At 40.6% G+C, this 16,249-nt stretch overlaps 1 protein-coding gene across 3 annotated transcripts in view; it reads right to left on the reverse strand.

The window, feature by feature from the left end:
* Positions 1-663: 663 nt before the first annotated feature.
* ARK2N (arkadia (RNF111) N-terminal like PKA signaling regulator 2N) overlaps positions 664-16,249 on the reverse strand; it is a 46,602-nt gene continuing 31,016 nt past the window's right edge. For all 3 annotated transcript variants that reach the window (XM_051803718.1, XM_051803717.1, XM_051803715.1), the window contains 3 exons: positions 11,772-11,942; positions 7,301-7,427; positions 664-3,729 (listed from right to left, as the gene is read on the reverse strand). In XM_051803718.1, coding sequence (XP_051659678.1) covers positions 3,546-3,729; positions 7,301-7,427; positions 11,772-11,942 — 482 coding nt within the window. In that variant the 3' untranslated portion in view covers positions 664-3,545. The remainder of the gene's footprint in view (positions 3,730-7,300; positions 7,428-11,771; positions 11,943-16,249) is intronic.

The following is a 16,249-nucleotide window of genomic DNA, read 5'->3' on the forward strand; positions in this document are numbered from 1 at the left end:
AGACCTGAGAGCCCCTTCCAGTGCCTAAGGGGGCTCCAGGAGAGCTGGAGAGGGACTTTGGACAACGGACTGGAGGGACAGCACAAGGGGGAATGGCTTCCCACTGCCACAGGGCAGGGTTAGATGGGATACTGGGAAGGAATTCTTCCCTGTGAGGGTGGGGAGGCCCTGGCACAGGTTGTCCAGAGAAGCTGTGGCTGCCCCTGGATCCCTGGAAGTGTCCAAGGCCAGGTTGGATGGGGCTTGGAGCAACCTGGGCTGGTGGAAGGTGTCCCTGCCCATGGCAGGGAAGTGGAACTGGATAATCTTTAAGGTCCCTTCCAACCAAACCATTCTGGGAGTCTGTGATGGGCAGCAGCCACTTGTTACTGGTACCTGAACATCTCCTGGCACCCCCTCCAGCACTACAGGGAGAAGTGTTAGTCCTGCCCTGGTCTGAGAGATAAAAACAAGATTCTGCAGTCGGGAAATCACTTTTCCATTCTGGACATGCAAAACTGCATGTGTTACTGCATGTTACATACATGCTGTATGTGTTACAGCAGGGAACACATGCTGTATTTGGGCAGCTGTAACCCAGATCTTAAGGATTTATTTTGGACATATGACAAACTGCAGCACATTTGATGAAAGTGGAAAATAAAAATTCCAAACAAATTGACATTGTTTAAATAATACACTCTATTTTATTTTGTCTTAAAATAGTTTAACCTTTATTCTACAGACTTGTTTCAAAAAAACAGAAGGTCTCATCTTGCACCAAAAATATATATATTTATATTTATATAACACTCTGTTTTATTATTATTTCTCTCCAAAGACCATTAAATACTAGATGGAAAATGAGAACTAAATAGTGAGTGTTGAGAAGAATCAATTTTTTTGTTGGTTTTTTTTTTTTTTTAAAACTAGAGTTGCACATTTTAAACATTTATATTCTAAGCAGTGATTTGTCTTCACTATAGAAGATTCCAAGTTCACACTCCAGCAATTCAGGAACTGCTAAACCCTGAAGGGCTCGAGCCAATGCACACTGAGGTCAATGGAAAGCCCTGCACCGACCCCAGTGGGTTCTGGATCAGGCCCCAAGTGCATTGGTTCTTAGCCATACAATGGCTGACTTTTCTCTTTCTTGCTTAGAAGAGCAAAACCACCCAGGCACATTTTGCTCTTTTTTAAAAAAAATAACAGTTTAAAAAAAAAAAAAAAAAGAGAGAGAGAGAAACAAAACCAAACCATTTCCTAACCCTAAGCTATCCAGTGATTGTGTTTTTCAGAGCACTACCCTTTAAAATCTCTTAAGAATACGAGAAAATACGTAGTGTTTTAAATAAAAGAAAACCTGCGTCGGACTGCAATATGTGAGTTGTTTAAACAAACACAGTGCACAAATGGAGGAAGTTTGGTTAGGATGCAGTTGTTTTTATATATACATGGAAGTCACATCATATACAAACTGAAAAAAAACCGAGGAGAGTTAGTTTGCATTTTTTCACGGAAGGACTGCAAACGGGTCCCTGCAGCTTTCTTCAAAACTGATCTCCAGGAGACTTTGTGGAACAGGGAGAAGCAGCCACACTAAGCCCCTGTTCCAGAGTTACCTCTACAGCAGGTGTGTGAGCCCATGGAAACGACTGAGGTGCGCGATTAAAACACCGGGAGGAGGGACCAACGGAGAGCAGTGCGGGGGGCTTTTCCCTACTGCACTGCCAAGGGGCTCCATCCACACTCCCCTCCCTCCCAACCCCCCTTCTCCCGGGAAAGAAATCGGTCACTAGAAGCACCACATACATTTTTCTGGCCATGCAATAATACACTTAATGTTCAGTGTTTTAGAAAGCTGGAAATTGGAGTATCGATCCCTTACCTACTCATCTTGTAAAGTGCAGTCCAAACTGTTCTGCTTATGGGGAAAAAGAGATGTTTGTTACTGACTATACTGGGCTGTTTTTCCTTTACGTGACAACACAGGCAGTTCTATTTTTAATTTGTTTTCTTCTGCCCACAGGTAAAACTGTTGGAAGCCAAATAAATCTCAAAACCAGCCAGCACGAAAAGAAAGCAGAACTTCCCGTGTCCTGACCACCCCTGTTCAGCCCTAACTGCTAAAAAAATCTGAAGACAGAGCTGTAAAAAATTCCCACCAAAAACATCCAGAATATGAAGGAACATTTTAATTGCACGAGAGACTTTAAAAGTGAATAATATCATTCTGTTAGAAGTCTAATCTTTGGTTTTTGCCTTGAGAAAGGCTCAAAATGACAGATGAGGGGCAGGAATTTCCATACACACCACAGAAACCACAGCCCACTAAACTGAGTAGTTCCACTGATTTCTGTAAATATTCTGGTAGAAAGAATCTGAATCACGCCCTAAAAACAATTCTAAAACTCGCAAAAGAGGCAAGATTTAAAGCCATATAGGCTAGAATCCTGCAGGGTGCAGTTTATTAATTAAACGACAACAACAAAAAAAAAATCACAACCTTAGGTTCTGATTCTGATCCTGCAACATCTTTTAGGACAGTGTTTTAAGCACTTAAGTGGCCCCACAAGTTCTCGGGAACAGTCTCAGCTGAACACCAGCAGCTGCCAGTGCTTTGCCAGGCTGGGGCTTTGGAATTTGCTTGTTTGGGTTTTTTTTTTATTTTTTTGAAGTGGTGAATGAAGCAAATAAGCAACAGGAGAAATGAGGACTACGAGCAAAACGTTTAGTTTCTCCATCTCCTCCAGGCAATTCTTGGATAAAGGTAAAAAAGTTCAGCTATAATTAAAAAGGAGAGGGATGCTGGGCCTTTTTATTACCTTTTCCTGTGCTTTTGCAATAATCAGCTGCTACTAAGTCACTACTATTATTACTGTTTTAGCCATATCAAGCCGTGGGAAATGATCAGTGAAACACAGTAGTCAAGTAGACAGAAGATTCAGCACTGAATAAACTATAAATTATACTGAGAATAAAAATGCTTTAATTAAAAGCTGTTCAGTGCATAAGTTATGGGCCGTTTGCATTAAAGACAGTCCCTCCTGCTGGTAACACAACCAAATCAGCTTGTGTATGAACACTCTTGGCCCAGACTTCAGAAGTGTTGAATACCCCCAGTTCCACTGAAATCAGTGAGGACACACCATTCCTCAAAATCACTGATGCTCACACAGCAACACACTAACTCCTACTAACAAACTCAATATTACTGATAAGTTAAAAACGTTCTGGAGTCGGGAGGAGGGGAAGGGAGGGAGGATGTAAGTTTTGCACACAGTTATTTCTTCAGATTAACACGCACACGTTAGTAAACTGTAGATGTGTTTTAAATTCGGTGCTGTTAATCTGAGAGGAATCCCCCTTTGAGAAGGCAAAAAACCCTTTTAAGTCATACTGAAGTCGTACTACATTCTTATGGACATGAAAAAGACGTCGTGAGTTTGAATTTCATAGTGCCAAGAACGGGGTGGGGAGGGGGCTCCGAAACTCAAGGTTTAATCATGAACTTCTGTGCCACAAAGGGGAAGAGGGGAAGGGGACGGGGACACAGTGACACGGGATTACAGCAGGAATTTGCGCCTGGTGTCCTCATCCAGGGTGAGGTCCACGACTTCTGGGGGTGAGGACCAGTTCTGCTGGGGAGCCACTGCTGTCCATGACTGTGTTTGCTGGGCGTTGATGAACTGAGAGCTGCGCTTCCAGGAGGACACGCTCTGGATCACGCCTCCCCTGGGATGCACACACCTGCAGCAAGGCAAAAAAAACCCACAGAGGATTATTGCCACTACTGAATTCAGGCACCAGAGTCTCAGCTGAAGGGTTTTATCACTTAGGCATCTGGTTAACACGTCCCTCTCCGAACTGCCCTCATGGATTTGCCATTTGTAGAGTCTGTGACATCCTAAATGCCCAGGAAACAAAGCTGAGAGTAAATTTAAACTTGGGGAGGGGGATTAAATTATTTATAAGAAATGGGTTCTGCCAGTGGGTGTAAAGTGATAATCCTTAAAAAGTATGTGCATGGATCCCAAGGATCCTGAAGAAGCCTGCCCCACCATGTGTAGTACCCTAATTCAGAAGCACAGTGTCCTGCTGGCAGCTTTACCCACTGGACTTTTAAAAACAGAAATATTTGAAGTGAGGCTGCATGAGACAAAAAGAAAAGCCATCTTGCTATATTAAATCAAACCCGTGTTAAAATACTTTCGCTACAATAATTGCAAACGAGATGTTGTTAATTACATTATGTCTGATTTTTGTTTTGGTCTTCTTAACTAAAAATTACAAATGTGCTGGGAAATGCTCACTGACGACAGCACAGCGTCACTTCAGCGAAACATTTAAGCTTTCAGTGATTAAATCATGTATTTAAAGGTAAACACAGGCTCAGGTGCCTCGCTGAAGCAAGATACATAGGTACTTATTTACACATCATTTTTACCTATTATATTCATAGCAGATATGTGACAAATGAAGCAAAAGTTAACAGCAATTAGAAAAAAAGAAAAGCAAAATGAAAGACAGACTAATCTTGCTTCATGCTGAAGTGATGACAGGAATTTACAGGAGGCTTTACGATGATCACTCCATTCCCAGCTGTAAAATCTTACACAAGCACCAGTAAAACTCCATACCTACTGCTCCCAAAAATTGTTTTGCTCCTGGTAAGCTCTGGTGGTGGCTGTAGCTGCTCCTGGCTGCACAGATAAATATGAGGTGTTCTGGCTGCTGGGGTAACCTTTTCCCATTTCTTTGTGCATTTCAGGAACTCTGACTTTCTGCACTGATCAAATATCCCTGACATTTACACTTTATTTATTCTAACTTAAGGTCGCGCTATTTATTCTCTCCAAAACTACTTAGGTTATGCTCAGCTTTCTTGGTTCTGGTTGGAGTTTCATGAAATAGAATGAAAAATCTCATTCTCTGAGCTGTAACTTCTCTGAATATAAATGTCTCATTGTCTTCTCAGATGCGCTGTTTAGTTTTAGATGTGATGTTCAGAATGGCTTTTTTATTGCTTCTTCAGTCTTAAAAATACATACTTAAAGTATACATCTACAAAGGCTTAGCAATAAGAGATTGGAACTCTAAGAAATGTATGGGATTTCTTTCTTTTAAAGCTTTCTTAAGAAGAAATATTTTTAGGCATAACTGACAAGAAAAGGTTGTAGACAAAGCAAATTAAATACGATGTTTGGTCTCGGGGACTATGGTCCATCACTGTGAGAACAGTCCTCAACGCTTAGGCAAAGCCAAGACTAACTTTTCCTCTTGAAGATGACAAAAACCAAGCCATAAAATATCTCGTAGGAATGATATCCCAGAAAAATAAAAGTGTTTATCCTCAAACAAGTCACGTAAGCAGCCAACAGCAAAACGTTCAGTCAAACACGAGCTCAGGGAACATGCTTCCAATCTGCAGCTAAGGGGAGATACCAAGTAAAGGCAGCCAAAAAAAAAAAAAAAACCCCAAAACAAAAGGTGGTAAAAAAAAAAACAAACTAGGAAAAAAAAATCCCAGAGGAAAACTGTTTTATACACATGCATGATTAAAAATTAAAATCTACTGGGGAAAAAAAATCAAAAAAAACCCAAAAACATGACTTGGTGTCCTAAGTAGATGCCAAGTAATATTCCAATGATGAGAAACAGCACCAATTCACTAACAGTCTGAAAAACTACAGATGATGGACAAACCCCAGGGTGTCACAACTCAGGACAGGGAGTACAGAGCACGATAAAAAACAGCAAAGAACAGAACCCAAACATCACACTAAGCATGCAAAAAATACTGATCAAAAACCTAAACCTTGTCCAAACAACAACCCTGTCAGAAGCCCATCAATACTTCATAACTGCAAGCCTAGACTTGCAAGAGAAATAAAACTCTAAATAGGATTCAAACAACTGGAACGTGTGAGAATTCAACGGGGCTGGTAAACACTAGTCTGTGAGAGATGGGAGGTGGGAGATGGTTACAGGAACAAAGAAAAGCACAGAAGTGTGCTTTCAGTCCAATTTGCTGAAATTACTTCAGTCCATATCTACTAAAACTCATTTTTAACAGCAACTCTGTGTTTAGTTCTTTCCATTCCTGTACGTGCTGAGCATTACCAAGGCAGCAGCATGGGAAGCTTTCCAACAGGGGACCGCAACAGACGGGCTGTGTGTGCACAGTGCCAGACAGATTTACACCAACTAGTGCTGGAGGGCAAGTCCACACCCCTTATCATTAGCACAAAGATCCTCCAAGCCCTGGGTCTGCTGGGTAAACAGCCCAAGGAATTAGTATCTTCCAAAAGAGTTGGCCATGCAAGGACTTTCACTGCTCTAAAAGCAAAGACTAAATCTCTCTCACTACAGGACCTGAAAATTCCCCTTCTTCACATCCAACAGCACCAGGCTGTGCCCACACCATCTTTAAATTTCCTGCATGGGAAATTGGGTCCTGCACACCTGCCTTCTTCTTTCCTCAAGGAAGATGCAGTGAAGGGACATCAAGGAAGAGCTCTGCTTCTTGTCCCAGCTCTGTTCCTTGTCCCTCATGCCCCTCCTCTGTCTCCAAGCACCCACCTACCAGCAGGCTAGTTTGTATACTGTTTTAACTTGCTTTTATTCCACCAAATTCACACTCCACATTATATGAACAGGCCAGTCATGCTCAACTACTTCATAATATCTGAAGCCAAGGAAAGATCATAGACTAAAGATGAAGAGCAAGGGCAAAAAATGCCAATCAAGAATAACAACTGGAGCCCAGCTGGACAGGTTTTTTTCTGAGCATGAGAGAAACCACTGGCACCCTTACCCTCATCTGCTTTTGGGATTTGAACTCTCTTGTATCTTGAAATAAAAGCAAGATTCATAATGATCCAATTTTTAATCTAGAGGGGTTATCTTATGACACTAGGCATTGAAAAATTCATATTATTTTTACAGCTACTGATTAATTAAGCAAAGTAGAAGCTGATAAAAAACTTCATATTTTGAAAGGAAACAAGAACCCACATAAATATTTTTGCATGTTCACATATTCCTTTAAACTCTGAATTCCTGATGTTTGTACATTTGGTATCTCAATATTTGGTGTTTAAATACCACAAACCTTTAGCCAGTTAATGTTTGTTATCAAACATTATCAAGTATCAAAGATATCAAGATATCAAAGTTTAATCTGAATACTTATCAATTTGGTCAAGTTCTAAAGAGAAACACATTCTGACACCACTGTGACCAGCAGAACAGAAGAAACAACTGCAATGTTGTTTCTTGCATCAAAATAACTATTAGAGCAAGAAAAAATAACTCATACCTGGCATGTTCCTGAACTCCAACAATCTCTACTTCGCTATCAGAAGAGGCAATATTAATTTCTTCATTGGCCTGGGCATTACCAGAAGAGGTTTTGTCACCTGCAAGGAAGCCTGGATCCAAACGACCTATGGATGGTGAAAATGAAAATACAGCCTATGTTTAACAGCTTACACAACTCAGAAGCCACTGGAAAAGGAGTTTCTCAACCTAACGACAAAATCAAACAAACAAACAAAAAAGGGACTGAAACACTGAGACTGGAAAATCTTATTAGATCAAATCATTCAACCTCCAGTTCATCATCTGATACACTAAATTTAACCAGTGTCAACAGCTCTAGTGATGGTGTTATGATACAAATGTGAACACAGACCGACTGTTCCTGATGCAATTAGAATTTCCAGATGCAATTTTGCAACAATGCTAAGAGTTAGATTGTGCTTAAATCCCTTTAACTTAAAAATACAAAACAATCTAACCAAACTCAATGACACTGTGGCAAACACAGCCTATATGCTGGACAGAAACATCACACACATGAAAGGAAATTAATTTATTTTCTTTTAATAGAAAACTAGGGGAAGCTGGTCAATGAAAAAAACACAGCAAACCCATCAGTTTCTGGCTGTGCTGCTTCACACATCTGCTCTAACATTATTAAAAATATTTGAAAAAAAATCTGGTTTTCATTAAGTCCCATATACTACAGGGCTTTTTTAATTACAGTTCCTCCATGCTATCCAGTTCATCAGTCTGTCAAACAACAAATCCTCTCTAAATACAGCAATTGTGGCAGGTTTTTGTCTTTTCTGCCAAGTACCCCTAAGAAGGTTCTGCACCCCAATTAGTGAAGCTGTGTTGAGTCATATTAAATAAAATTTGCATGGAAAACACAAAGCAGACAAATTTATTATTTCTTTCACAGGAAATAGATTTTTTAAAAAATCAATTAATGAAAAGATTTAACTTCTACTCTTTTCTTTTTTTTTTTTTTAGGAAAAAGAGAAGACAATTAATTCTACTGTCTGTCATTAGCCTGGGGGGTGCTGGGCAGCCCTGAAGTAGGTGACACTACCAGCTTCTCAGAAACCACTTGCTCAGCTGTTATTACACAGGGGAACAATCATTTGTCAAGCAGGCAATTTGAGAGGAGGTGAATATTTTATGTGTATCCAGTTCGAGTGGACACATCCTCAGAAGATGAGAGGAGGAGGAAGCAATAACGATCCGGAGGATTTCAAAGGTGTGAGAACATGCAGAACTGATTATACCTCCAGGCAGATCAAGGGGACAGAGAGAGAAGAAATTAAACTTGAAACAAGTGCCAGGGAAACCTTCTAATGACCGCTTCAAGCACTTGGAAAAGATGCAAATAGAATCACAGAATGGTTTGGCTTGGAAAGGACATTAAAGCTCAACTCATTCCACTTCCCTGCCATGGGCAGGGACACCTTTCACTATCCAAGGCTGCTCCAAGCCCTGTCCAACCTGACCTTGAAAACTTACAGGGATCCAGGGGCAGCCACAGCTTCTCTGGGCAACCCATGCCAGGCCCCACCACCCTCACAGGGAAGAATTCCTTCCCAGTATCCCATCTAACCCTGCCCTGTGGCAGTGGGAAGCCACTTCCCATTTTCCTGTCACTCCATGCTCCTGTAAATAGTCTCTCTCCACCTTTCTTGTAGGGGCAGAGACTGTTGTAGGGGCTGTATGTTCAGTTTTTGGAAAGCCAAGACCCCCGGTGCAACATCTGATCAGGATTAGCAAGGGAAGGAACCCCATGTGCTGCCAGGTGCCTGAAGGGGTAATTTCCACGTCACAAGACAAAAAATGTTTGTCAGCTGAACTTAAAATGAATTAATAGCCCAGGCAGACTTTTCCTAACATTACAGTTCAGCTGAAAGTTTCTTGGCAAATATCACTGACTGCCAGAAAGCCCAAAAATGGGTCATGGGTATTTCTTTATTAGAAGTGGCTGGTCAGACAGTGAAACATGAAATGGGAGTGCTCAGAGACTTTGATTCATGTGCTGGTGCCTCCAAACTGTCAGAGGGCAGGGTTAGATAAGATATTGGGAAGAAATTCTTGGCTGTGAGGGTGGTGGGGCCCTGGCACAGAGAAGCTGTGGCTGCCCCATCCCTGGAAGTGTTCAAGGCCAGGTTGGAGAAGGCTTGGAGCAACCTGGGATAGTGGAAGGTGTCCCTGCCCATGGCAGGGGATGGAACTGGATGGCTGTAGTATCTTGTATTAATGCCACACCACCCTTCTGCACCTTCTTCTAGACAGGCTAATTTCTGACAGAGGGGTAAAGCAGAGCAGCTTTTAAACAGCCCCAAGAAGAACCCTCAGAGGTATAAAACTGTAGTCCCAAAAAGCTTTCATATATTACCATAATTTAAAGTTCAGACAACAAAAAGATAATCAGCAGTAGTGAAACCATGATTAGCAGAGTAAACATTGCAAGATTAGCTGATATAAATCAGGATTACAGCACACAGACAGATTTACAGCCTCTGGCCATACAAATTTCATGCCTTATAACATGCCCACGCTGTTAATTTCTTTGCACAAATGTTGTGATGATGCCCAAAGTGATGCCTTGTTTGCCCTACAACACCAGGGCTTGCAAAACAGCCCCAAAATATTTGCCCATGCACAAGGATGTGATAGCACAGTAAGATTTTTCACTGAGATAGAGCTTAAGTTGTTGTTGTCTTCCCATGGGAACACATTCTTTCATGTCTGCTAAACTAGATGCTAGCTGAAGATTAAATCTGTGAACAAGGTGCAAGATTTGAAAATTCTGCTTTCCCAGTGTGCAACCCTAGACAGGGTAGGAAAAGGCCAGGACTGACAAAGGTGCAGTCAGATGTGTACAGAGGCTGCAGGGCTCTGGGACAAGGTGTGTGCAGGAGGAAAAAGAGATTCATCCTCTCAGCTGCTGACACGGCCAAGGCACCAGGACCAAATCTGTTTGAACATGTTCCCACAGGGCCAGGGATGAAGAAGTCTCTTAAAGTTTTCTAGTTTTCTTTTACCAGCCTCTACCTTGCAAGTCCCCTCGGATATAGGTGGAGGAAGGAAGAAAAATTTGTACCAGCACTGCAGCATTTTAGGTGGAAAGTGGAAGAAAGCTGGGTAAGAAACATTACTTTTTATTTCCTTACACTCCTTTGCAGTATCAATCCATTAGTGCTATATAATTCAGGTGATTTCAGCTGTTCTAATTCTTTTAAAAATCACTTGATAGAGGATGGGGCTTGTTAGTGGGCAAGTAGCTGCCAGTCAGCTGCTATCCTGCAAAAAATACCAATGAGCTTGGAAAACGTAGGTGAGTTTCAAAAAGGTTGGAACAACATCCAGCCAGGGGCGACAGTGAAAACAATGCACATGGATTCTCATATTTAAATTATGGACTTGTCAGCTCCACAGTGCTGGACTATCTCTTTTAAAAAGCCACATATTTGTATTTCTTTAAGCCTTACAGACAATGAAAAGTATCTCAGAGCCACCACGACACTCGCAGTGTGAGTGCCCTGTGGCAGGACACATTTGGAAAACACAGCATAGAACACAAACCTGTTGTGCTCCACCACGGCAGGAAAGAACTGTGTCTTATGCAGCTAAAAATCCTGAGGTGGGTATTAAAATATCAAGTGGGAAGGAAGGCAGTGTGTTGGCACACCAGGCTGTGGGATGAAGTCGATAGGAAATACTCCCTGGTGGCATCCAAAGCACAGAAATGTTTCACATTGTTGTTTAACTCTTTTGTTAGTGAAGAGTTACGAGCACTTAAGTGAAGCTGAACAATTTTTATGAGCTACATGAACTTCTCTGAAGTCTTCCACAGTACTCCTGCCCTTGCCTTCCTGAAGGGAATTTCTTTGCTATCTCTAGATGCTAAGCCCACCTACCAGCATCTTTTCACCCTTCATCTTTACTTGATGCTGGGCTGTCCGGTTTTCTAAGGGATGCTGGAAATGCGGATGGAATATGGGAACAATTAATGCTCGTATTTTAAAGATATAAAGAGATAAACAAAAATAAAAGACATACACAGACAATTCCAAAATGCAAAATGAGATTATGACCAGTTGACTGGCTGGTGGCATGGGCCATCACAATCAATCATTCAGGAACGAGTTTAGTTCACTTTCATTTAAGAAAACTCCCAACAACAAAACCCCACACCTAAGTTTCCCATAGCACTTAGAGGGAAAAGGAGGAGAAAAAAATAATTAAGAAAACTAGTGTCAAAAATACATTGCAGGAATCTTTGTCAATTTCTGTCAGTTTTATTTTGGAATAAACGTCACACCCTTTTAATAAGCACCTGCCCTGTCTTCTCACAAAATTCACACAGGGAGCTTTCACAGCTGTATAAACTACAAAAACACTGAGAGAAAGAAAGGGAGAGACACCAACTGCGATGCTGGAACAAATGTCAGAGGCAGAGAATTTAAACAAACCTGTGTCAGCACTCATTTCATCCAGCAGCCCTCTGGTTCTCCAGGCAGATCCCGACTCTTGACTATTGTGCTCTTGAACTACTGCAGCCGCCAAGAGATTGTCCACATTTACCACTTCTGGGTCCGAGTTCGTGTCCGATATATCATAGTGAGCCACAATGGGGGGTCCATCTGCAGGAGAGAAAAGCAACACGGGTTAGAAGTGTGAAAGGCACCTCTGAACGTACAAATAATTTGTTTAAGGATTAATGCAACATCCTATGTGGAGCTCTTCCAGTTTATAGCAATGAATTATATGAATTATTAAACTTCGGTTAATGAACGCAGCCTGGGATTACAGAGACATTTTAACTTTGGCATACACAGAAAACACAAGTGTAAGAGAAACACGTTTATCAAAGGATCGGTTATTTGCGTATTTTTTACATTAACCCATAAACACCTCCATATCTGACAACGTTACATTTACAATCTTTAAAGGATAAAACCTCCACTTTAAAATAAAAGATAATAAGTCACAGGACATTAAATTTGGCAGACAAGGTATTTATCTAGAGAATTTTACAGAAGTCAAGTGACAGGTTACATTATTTTATTAGGGCTGATTGAATAAATCTAACGTTTTCATATAGCTGATCCAGTAACAATAAATTTTAACATTAGGCAACTTTCCTTTTATAACATTTACCTGTCAAGGGCAGGGGAATTTTTAAAAATTGCAAATTTTTTTGGTGTTTTGTTTTGTTGTTTTTTCGTTTTGTTGGTTTTTCTTTTTAAGATCAAGAATAACAAGAAACAAAAATATATGTACAATGACAAATATGCTTTTCATTCAATAGGATTACCATATGCATTTTTGGCCACCATAATAAAGGAGGAAAGAGGGAGATAAAATTGCTTACGTGATTCTGAAATCTGTTCTTGAGGAATAACAAAAAGCTATTTTTCCATCTATTTTGTTAGCACCGACTAAATTCTTTGTGATGAATGAAAATCACTTATAATTGGAAAGCATGCTAGAAACAGAAGAGGCTCAGAAAAAAACCAGGCAAATTCAAGACAAAGATTAATGTGAAAGCAGAGAGAATGGATAAATAATGCAATTCTGGAAGGATGTGGGTGTTTTAGCTCAAATGCCTTGCCCCAGCTACAGCTTATTGACTCAGAGTAGACGAAAGTGCCTGCAGTTCCCCATCCCCAAATGAGAGGATCAAAACTTTCTTTGGGCCAAGGCTTCATCCACAAAAACAAGGATGAAACAGAAGCACAGGCTGGGCCAAAGCTCAGCAACTTTGCTGCTGCAATTCTTTAGCCCCAGGGAGGTTCTGAAAGTTGAGTGCCTGTAGGACTTTTTGTGTGATACACGGAGGGTGTAACTTGTAAGGGATAATACAAAATAATCATAAACTAGGAATGTGTTCAGGAAGACACGACCTTCAGAGTTACAAAGCGACTAAAGAAATCTTTAAAAGTCACAAAGAATAAAATGAAAAGCCTTCTCAGGAAAAAAAACCTGTTTTCTTTTTAGGAGAGTTAAATGGCTGCTGAAGAGAGAAAGAACACGATGAAATAAAAGTCTCAAATTTAATTCTCTGAAAAGCTGTTCCTCCGAGGTTTTTTTTAGGTTTGGGGGTTTTTTTTTGGGAAGGGGGTGTTTTAGCAGCTTGGTGCCTGAACTATAATTCAACTCACTATCTTCAGGAAAAGCCTATTTTGTGGTTAGCAACACATTTCATTAAAGAGCGACATATTGCTTAAGTCGTACTAAAGATCAGTTTGGCAGCAAGGCACAAAGAAATTCACAAAACATTTCCGATCAGACCTGCCCCCAGAACAACAATTCCATGAAACGATGTTACATTACAAACTTAAAAACAGACCCGACAAAAATAAATGAGTAGTTAAATGCCAATGTATTTAAAGACCAAACTGTTCGCAACGTGAAACGCTGATGATCATGACTGGAACAGAAGCCCTGATAATTAACTGAAAGGCAATCTTTGTCTTTTTAAAAGGCAATTACAAAATAATGGAATACCGAGTTCAGAATTAAGCTGGCTGATGTTCAGTTAATTATTTGTGACAGCTGATGATTAAATTACGTGCAGAAGTTACGACCGGACTGAGTCATGAGAGGCATGTTTTCCTTCAGTCTTATCATCAGAGTTCAGCGTGAACATACATAATGTGAGCTATAAAAATAAACAGTCGAGTGCAGAAGATACGAGGGTCAAGTACAATATTGACTGTTTGACCATTTTTTTCAGTGGGTTATCTAAAATTTCAGGAGCTCTGGACTGTTCCTTCGGGCCTTTGTTTCTCTCGCTTCTTACTCAGATCTCCGAAAAGCAGAAGCGAAAATTGATTTTTAGATAGACATGCCTAAACGAGTAAAATTTGTATTTAGACAAAAGGCACGAATAGTCTCAAGTCAAAATTGTACCACTCCTACATGTATAATCATGCAAAAATGTATAATAAATGTATATACATGCAGAGTGATATTCTCATCACCTACCCATAGAAATAACTTGTGTGAAAGTCTTCATCAGTAGGAAATACAAGCATAAACTTGTTATCTGTAGCTCCACTCTTGTATCTTCCACACTTCCAAACAGCACACCTTATAACTTAGCTTAAATTCAGTATACATCAAACAGACAAAAATATTTTCAATATGATTTACATACTGCAATTATATTTGTCAGCATAATAGCCACCAATTTAACAATCTGTGGGGAAAAAAACCAAACAAGCTGCCTATTTACGAAGCAGTCACAGCAGAGATCTACTTTTTGCTTTTCTCAGCCTTGCCTTTCAGGATCAGATTTGGAAATGAAAGGCACTTGACTCTAGGTTTATCCATATCTATCACTAGTAAATTACCTACAAAGCCAAGATAATGGCCATGATGCTGCAACAAATCCTGGGATTCCCAACATTTATAAAAGAAGAAATAAGCTATAAATGCTTACATGTGTTTAAAAAAAAAACCAAACAGAAAAAAAACCCAATAAAATAAGTTGCAGACAACTACGACCAGATGAAAGTTGCAGTGAAAGCATATTAAAAATATATCTTCTAAATCTCCTCTGTTCCCAAAAGCTTGTTTCTTTTTTGAGTGCTACGTGGATGGGACAGGAGTGGCTAAATGTGGAAATAAATAATACTTGCCTAACCAACTAGGTGATCCTCCAATGATGTGATGCAAAGTGAATGTGTGGTAGCAAAAAATAAGGACAACTGGCTTCAGCTAGGAAATAAAGTGAAAAAATGCTTTCAGGTTGAAAAAGTAAAAGGATTAACTACAACCAATGGTGTAATTCATCATCTTTTCTTTACAAAAGAGACACTCCAAATAATTACTGACTGTAACAGGGTTTCAACAGATTAAAAAACAGACATCAAGACAAACCATGCCAGAACCAAAACTTAATGTAGAACAATTAGGAGGTTCCCTGGTCAGTAATTTAAACAATCTACTTAAGAAAAATTGCATCTTTTGAGAACCCAAGATAGCTGGAAGACATACATTTCCCTGGTGACAAGCATTAATTCATTTCTAAAGCAATAAATGCTTGAAAAAGGCAAGGCTGAAAGTTAATAAGCACCAACAGCAAAATACAGCTGTTGACATTTAATGCTAACAGGGGGAGGGAAGGTCTGCTCTTTTTCTTTATTTTTAAAGAATTCAGAGGGAGAGGTCATCATGGGGACAGCATTTCCAAGTGCCCAATTCTCCCTCAATTTACACAGCTCATCAAAACTAATTCCGCTCAGAACAACTGAATCAGAATTCACATGCACAAAAATCCATGTCTACACATATCAGCTTTCATTTTAAGCTTGCAACAGAGAAAATTCAATAATTTCTCATCTGCTACCTGCTCCCATGCTTTTCACAGAGCCACATGTCAGCACTCAGCACTCTAAACAACCCTGCAGGATCCACACTCCTGTCACCCTTTACTTCATTGTAATGGCAGCACAAGCAAAAAGGGAGGAATCAACCATAAAGTTTCAGCCTTAGTATCAACTGCACAGGAAACACAAGGTATTAGCTGGCAGAACCTGAATGAGGAATTTAGTCCTTGAAATCTATGGAGGCAGGCTGGGAGAGCTGAGGGGGTTCACCTGGAGAAGAGAACACTCCAGGGAGACTTAAGAGCCCCTTAAAGACTTTCCAGGAGAGCTGGAGGGGGACTTGGGACAAGAGGCTGGAGGGAGGGACAGGACAAGGGGGAATGGCTTCCCACTGCCACAGGGCAGGCTTAGATGAGATAGTGGGAAGAAATTCTTTCCTGTGAGGGTGGTGAGGCCCTGTCCCAGGTTACCCAGAGAAGCTGTGGCTGCCCCATCCCTGGAAGTGTCCAAGGCCAGGTTGGACAGGGTTTGGAGCAACCTGGTCTAGTGGAAGGTGTCCCTGCCCTTGGCAGGGGGGTTGGAACAAGATGAGCTGTAAGGTCCCTTTCAACCCA

The sequence above is a fragment of the Manacus candei genome, unplaced genomic scaffold (genome assembly GCF_025592945.1).
Source record: "Manacus candei isolate 608988 ecotype Guabito, Panama unplaced genomic scaffold, ASM2559294v1 h1tg000059l, whole genome shotgun sequence".
Lineage (NCBI taxonomy): Eukaryota > Metazoa > Chordata > Aves > Passeriformes > Pipridae > Manacus > Manacus candei.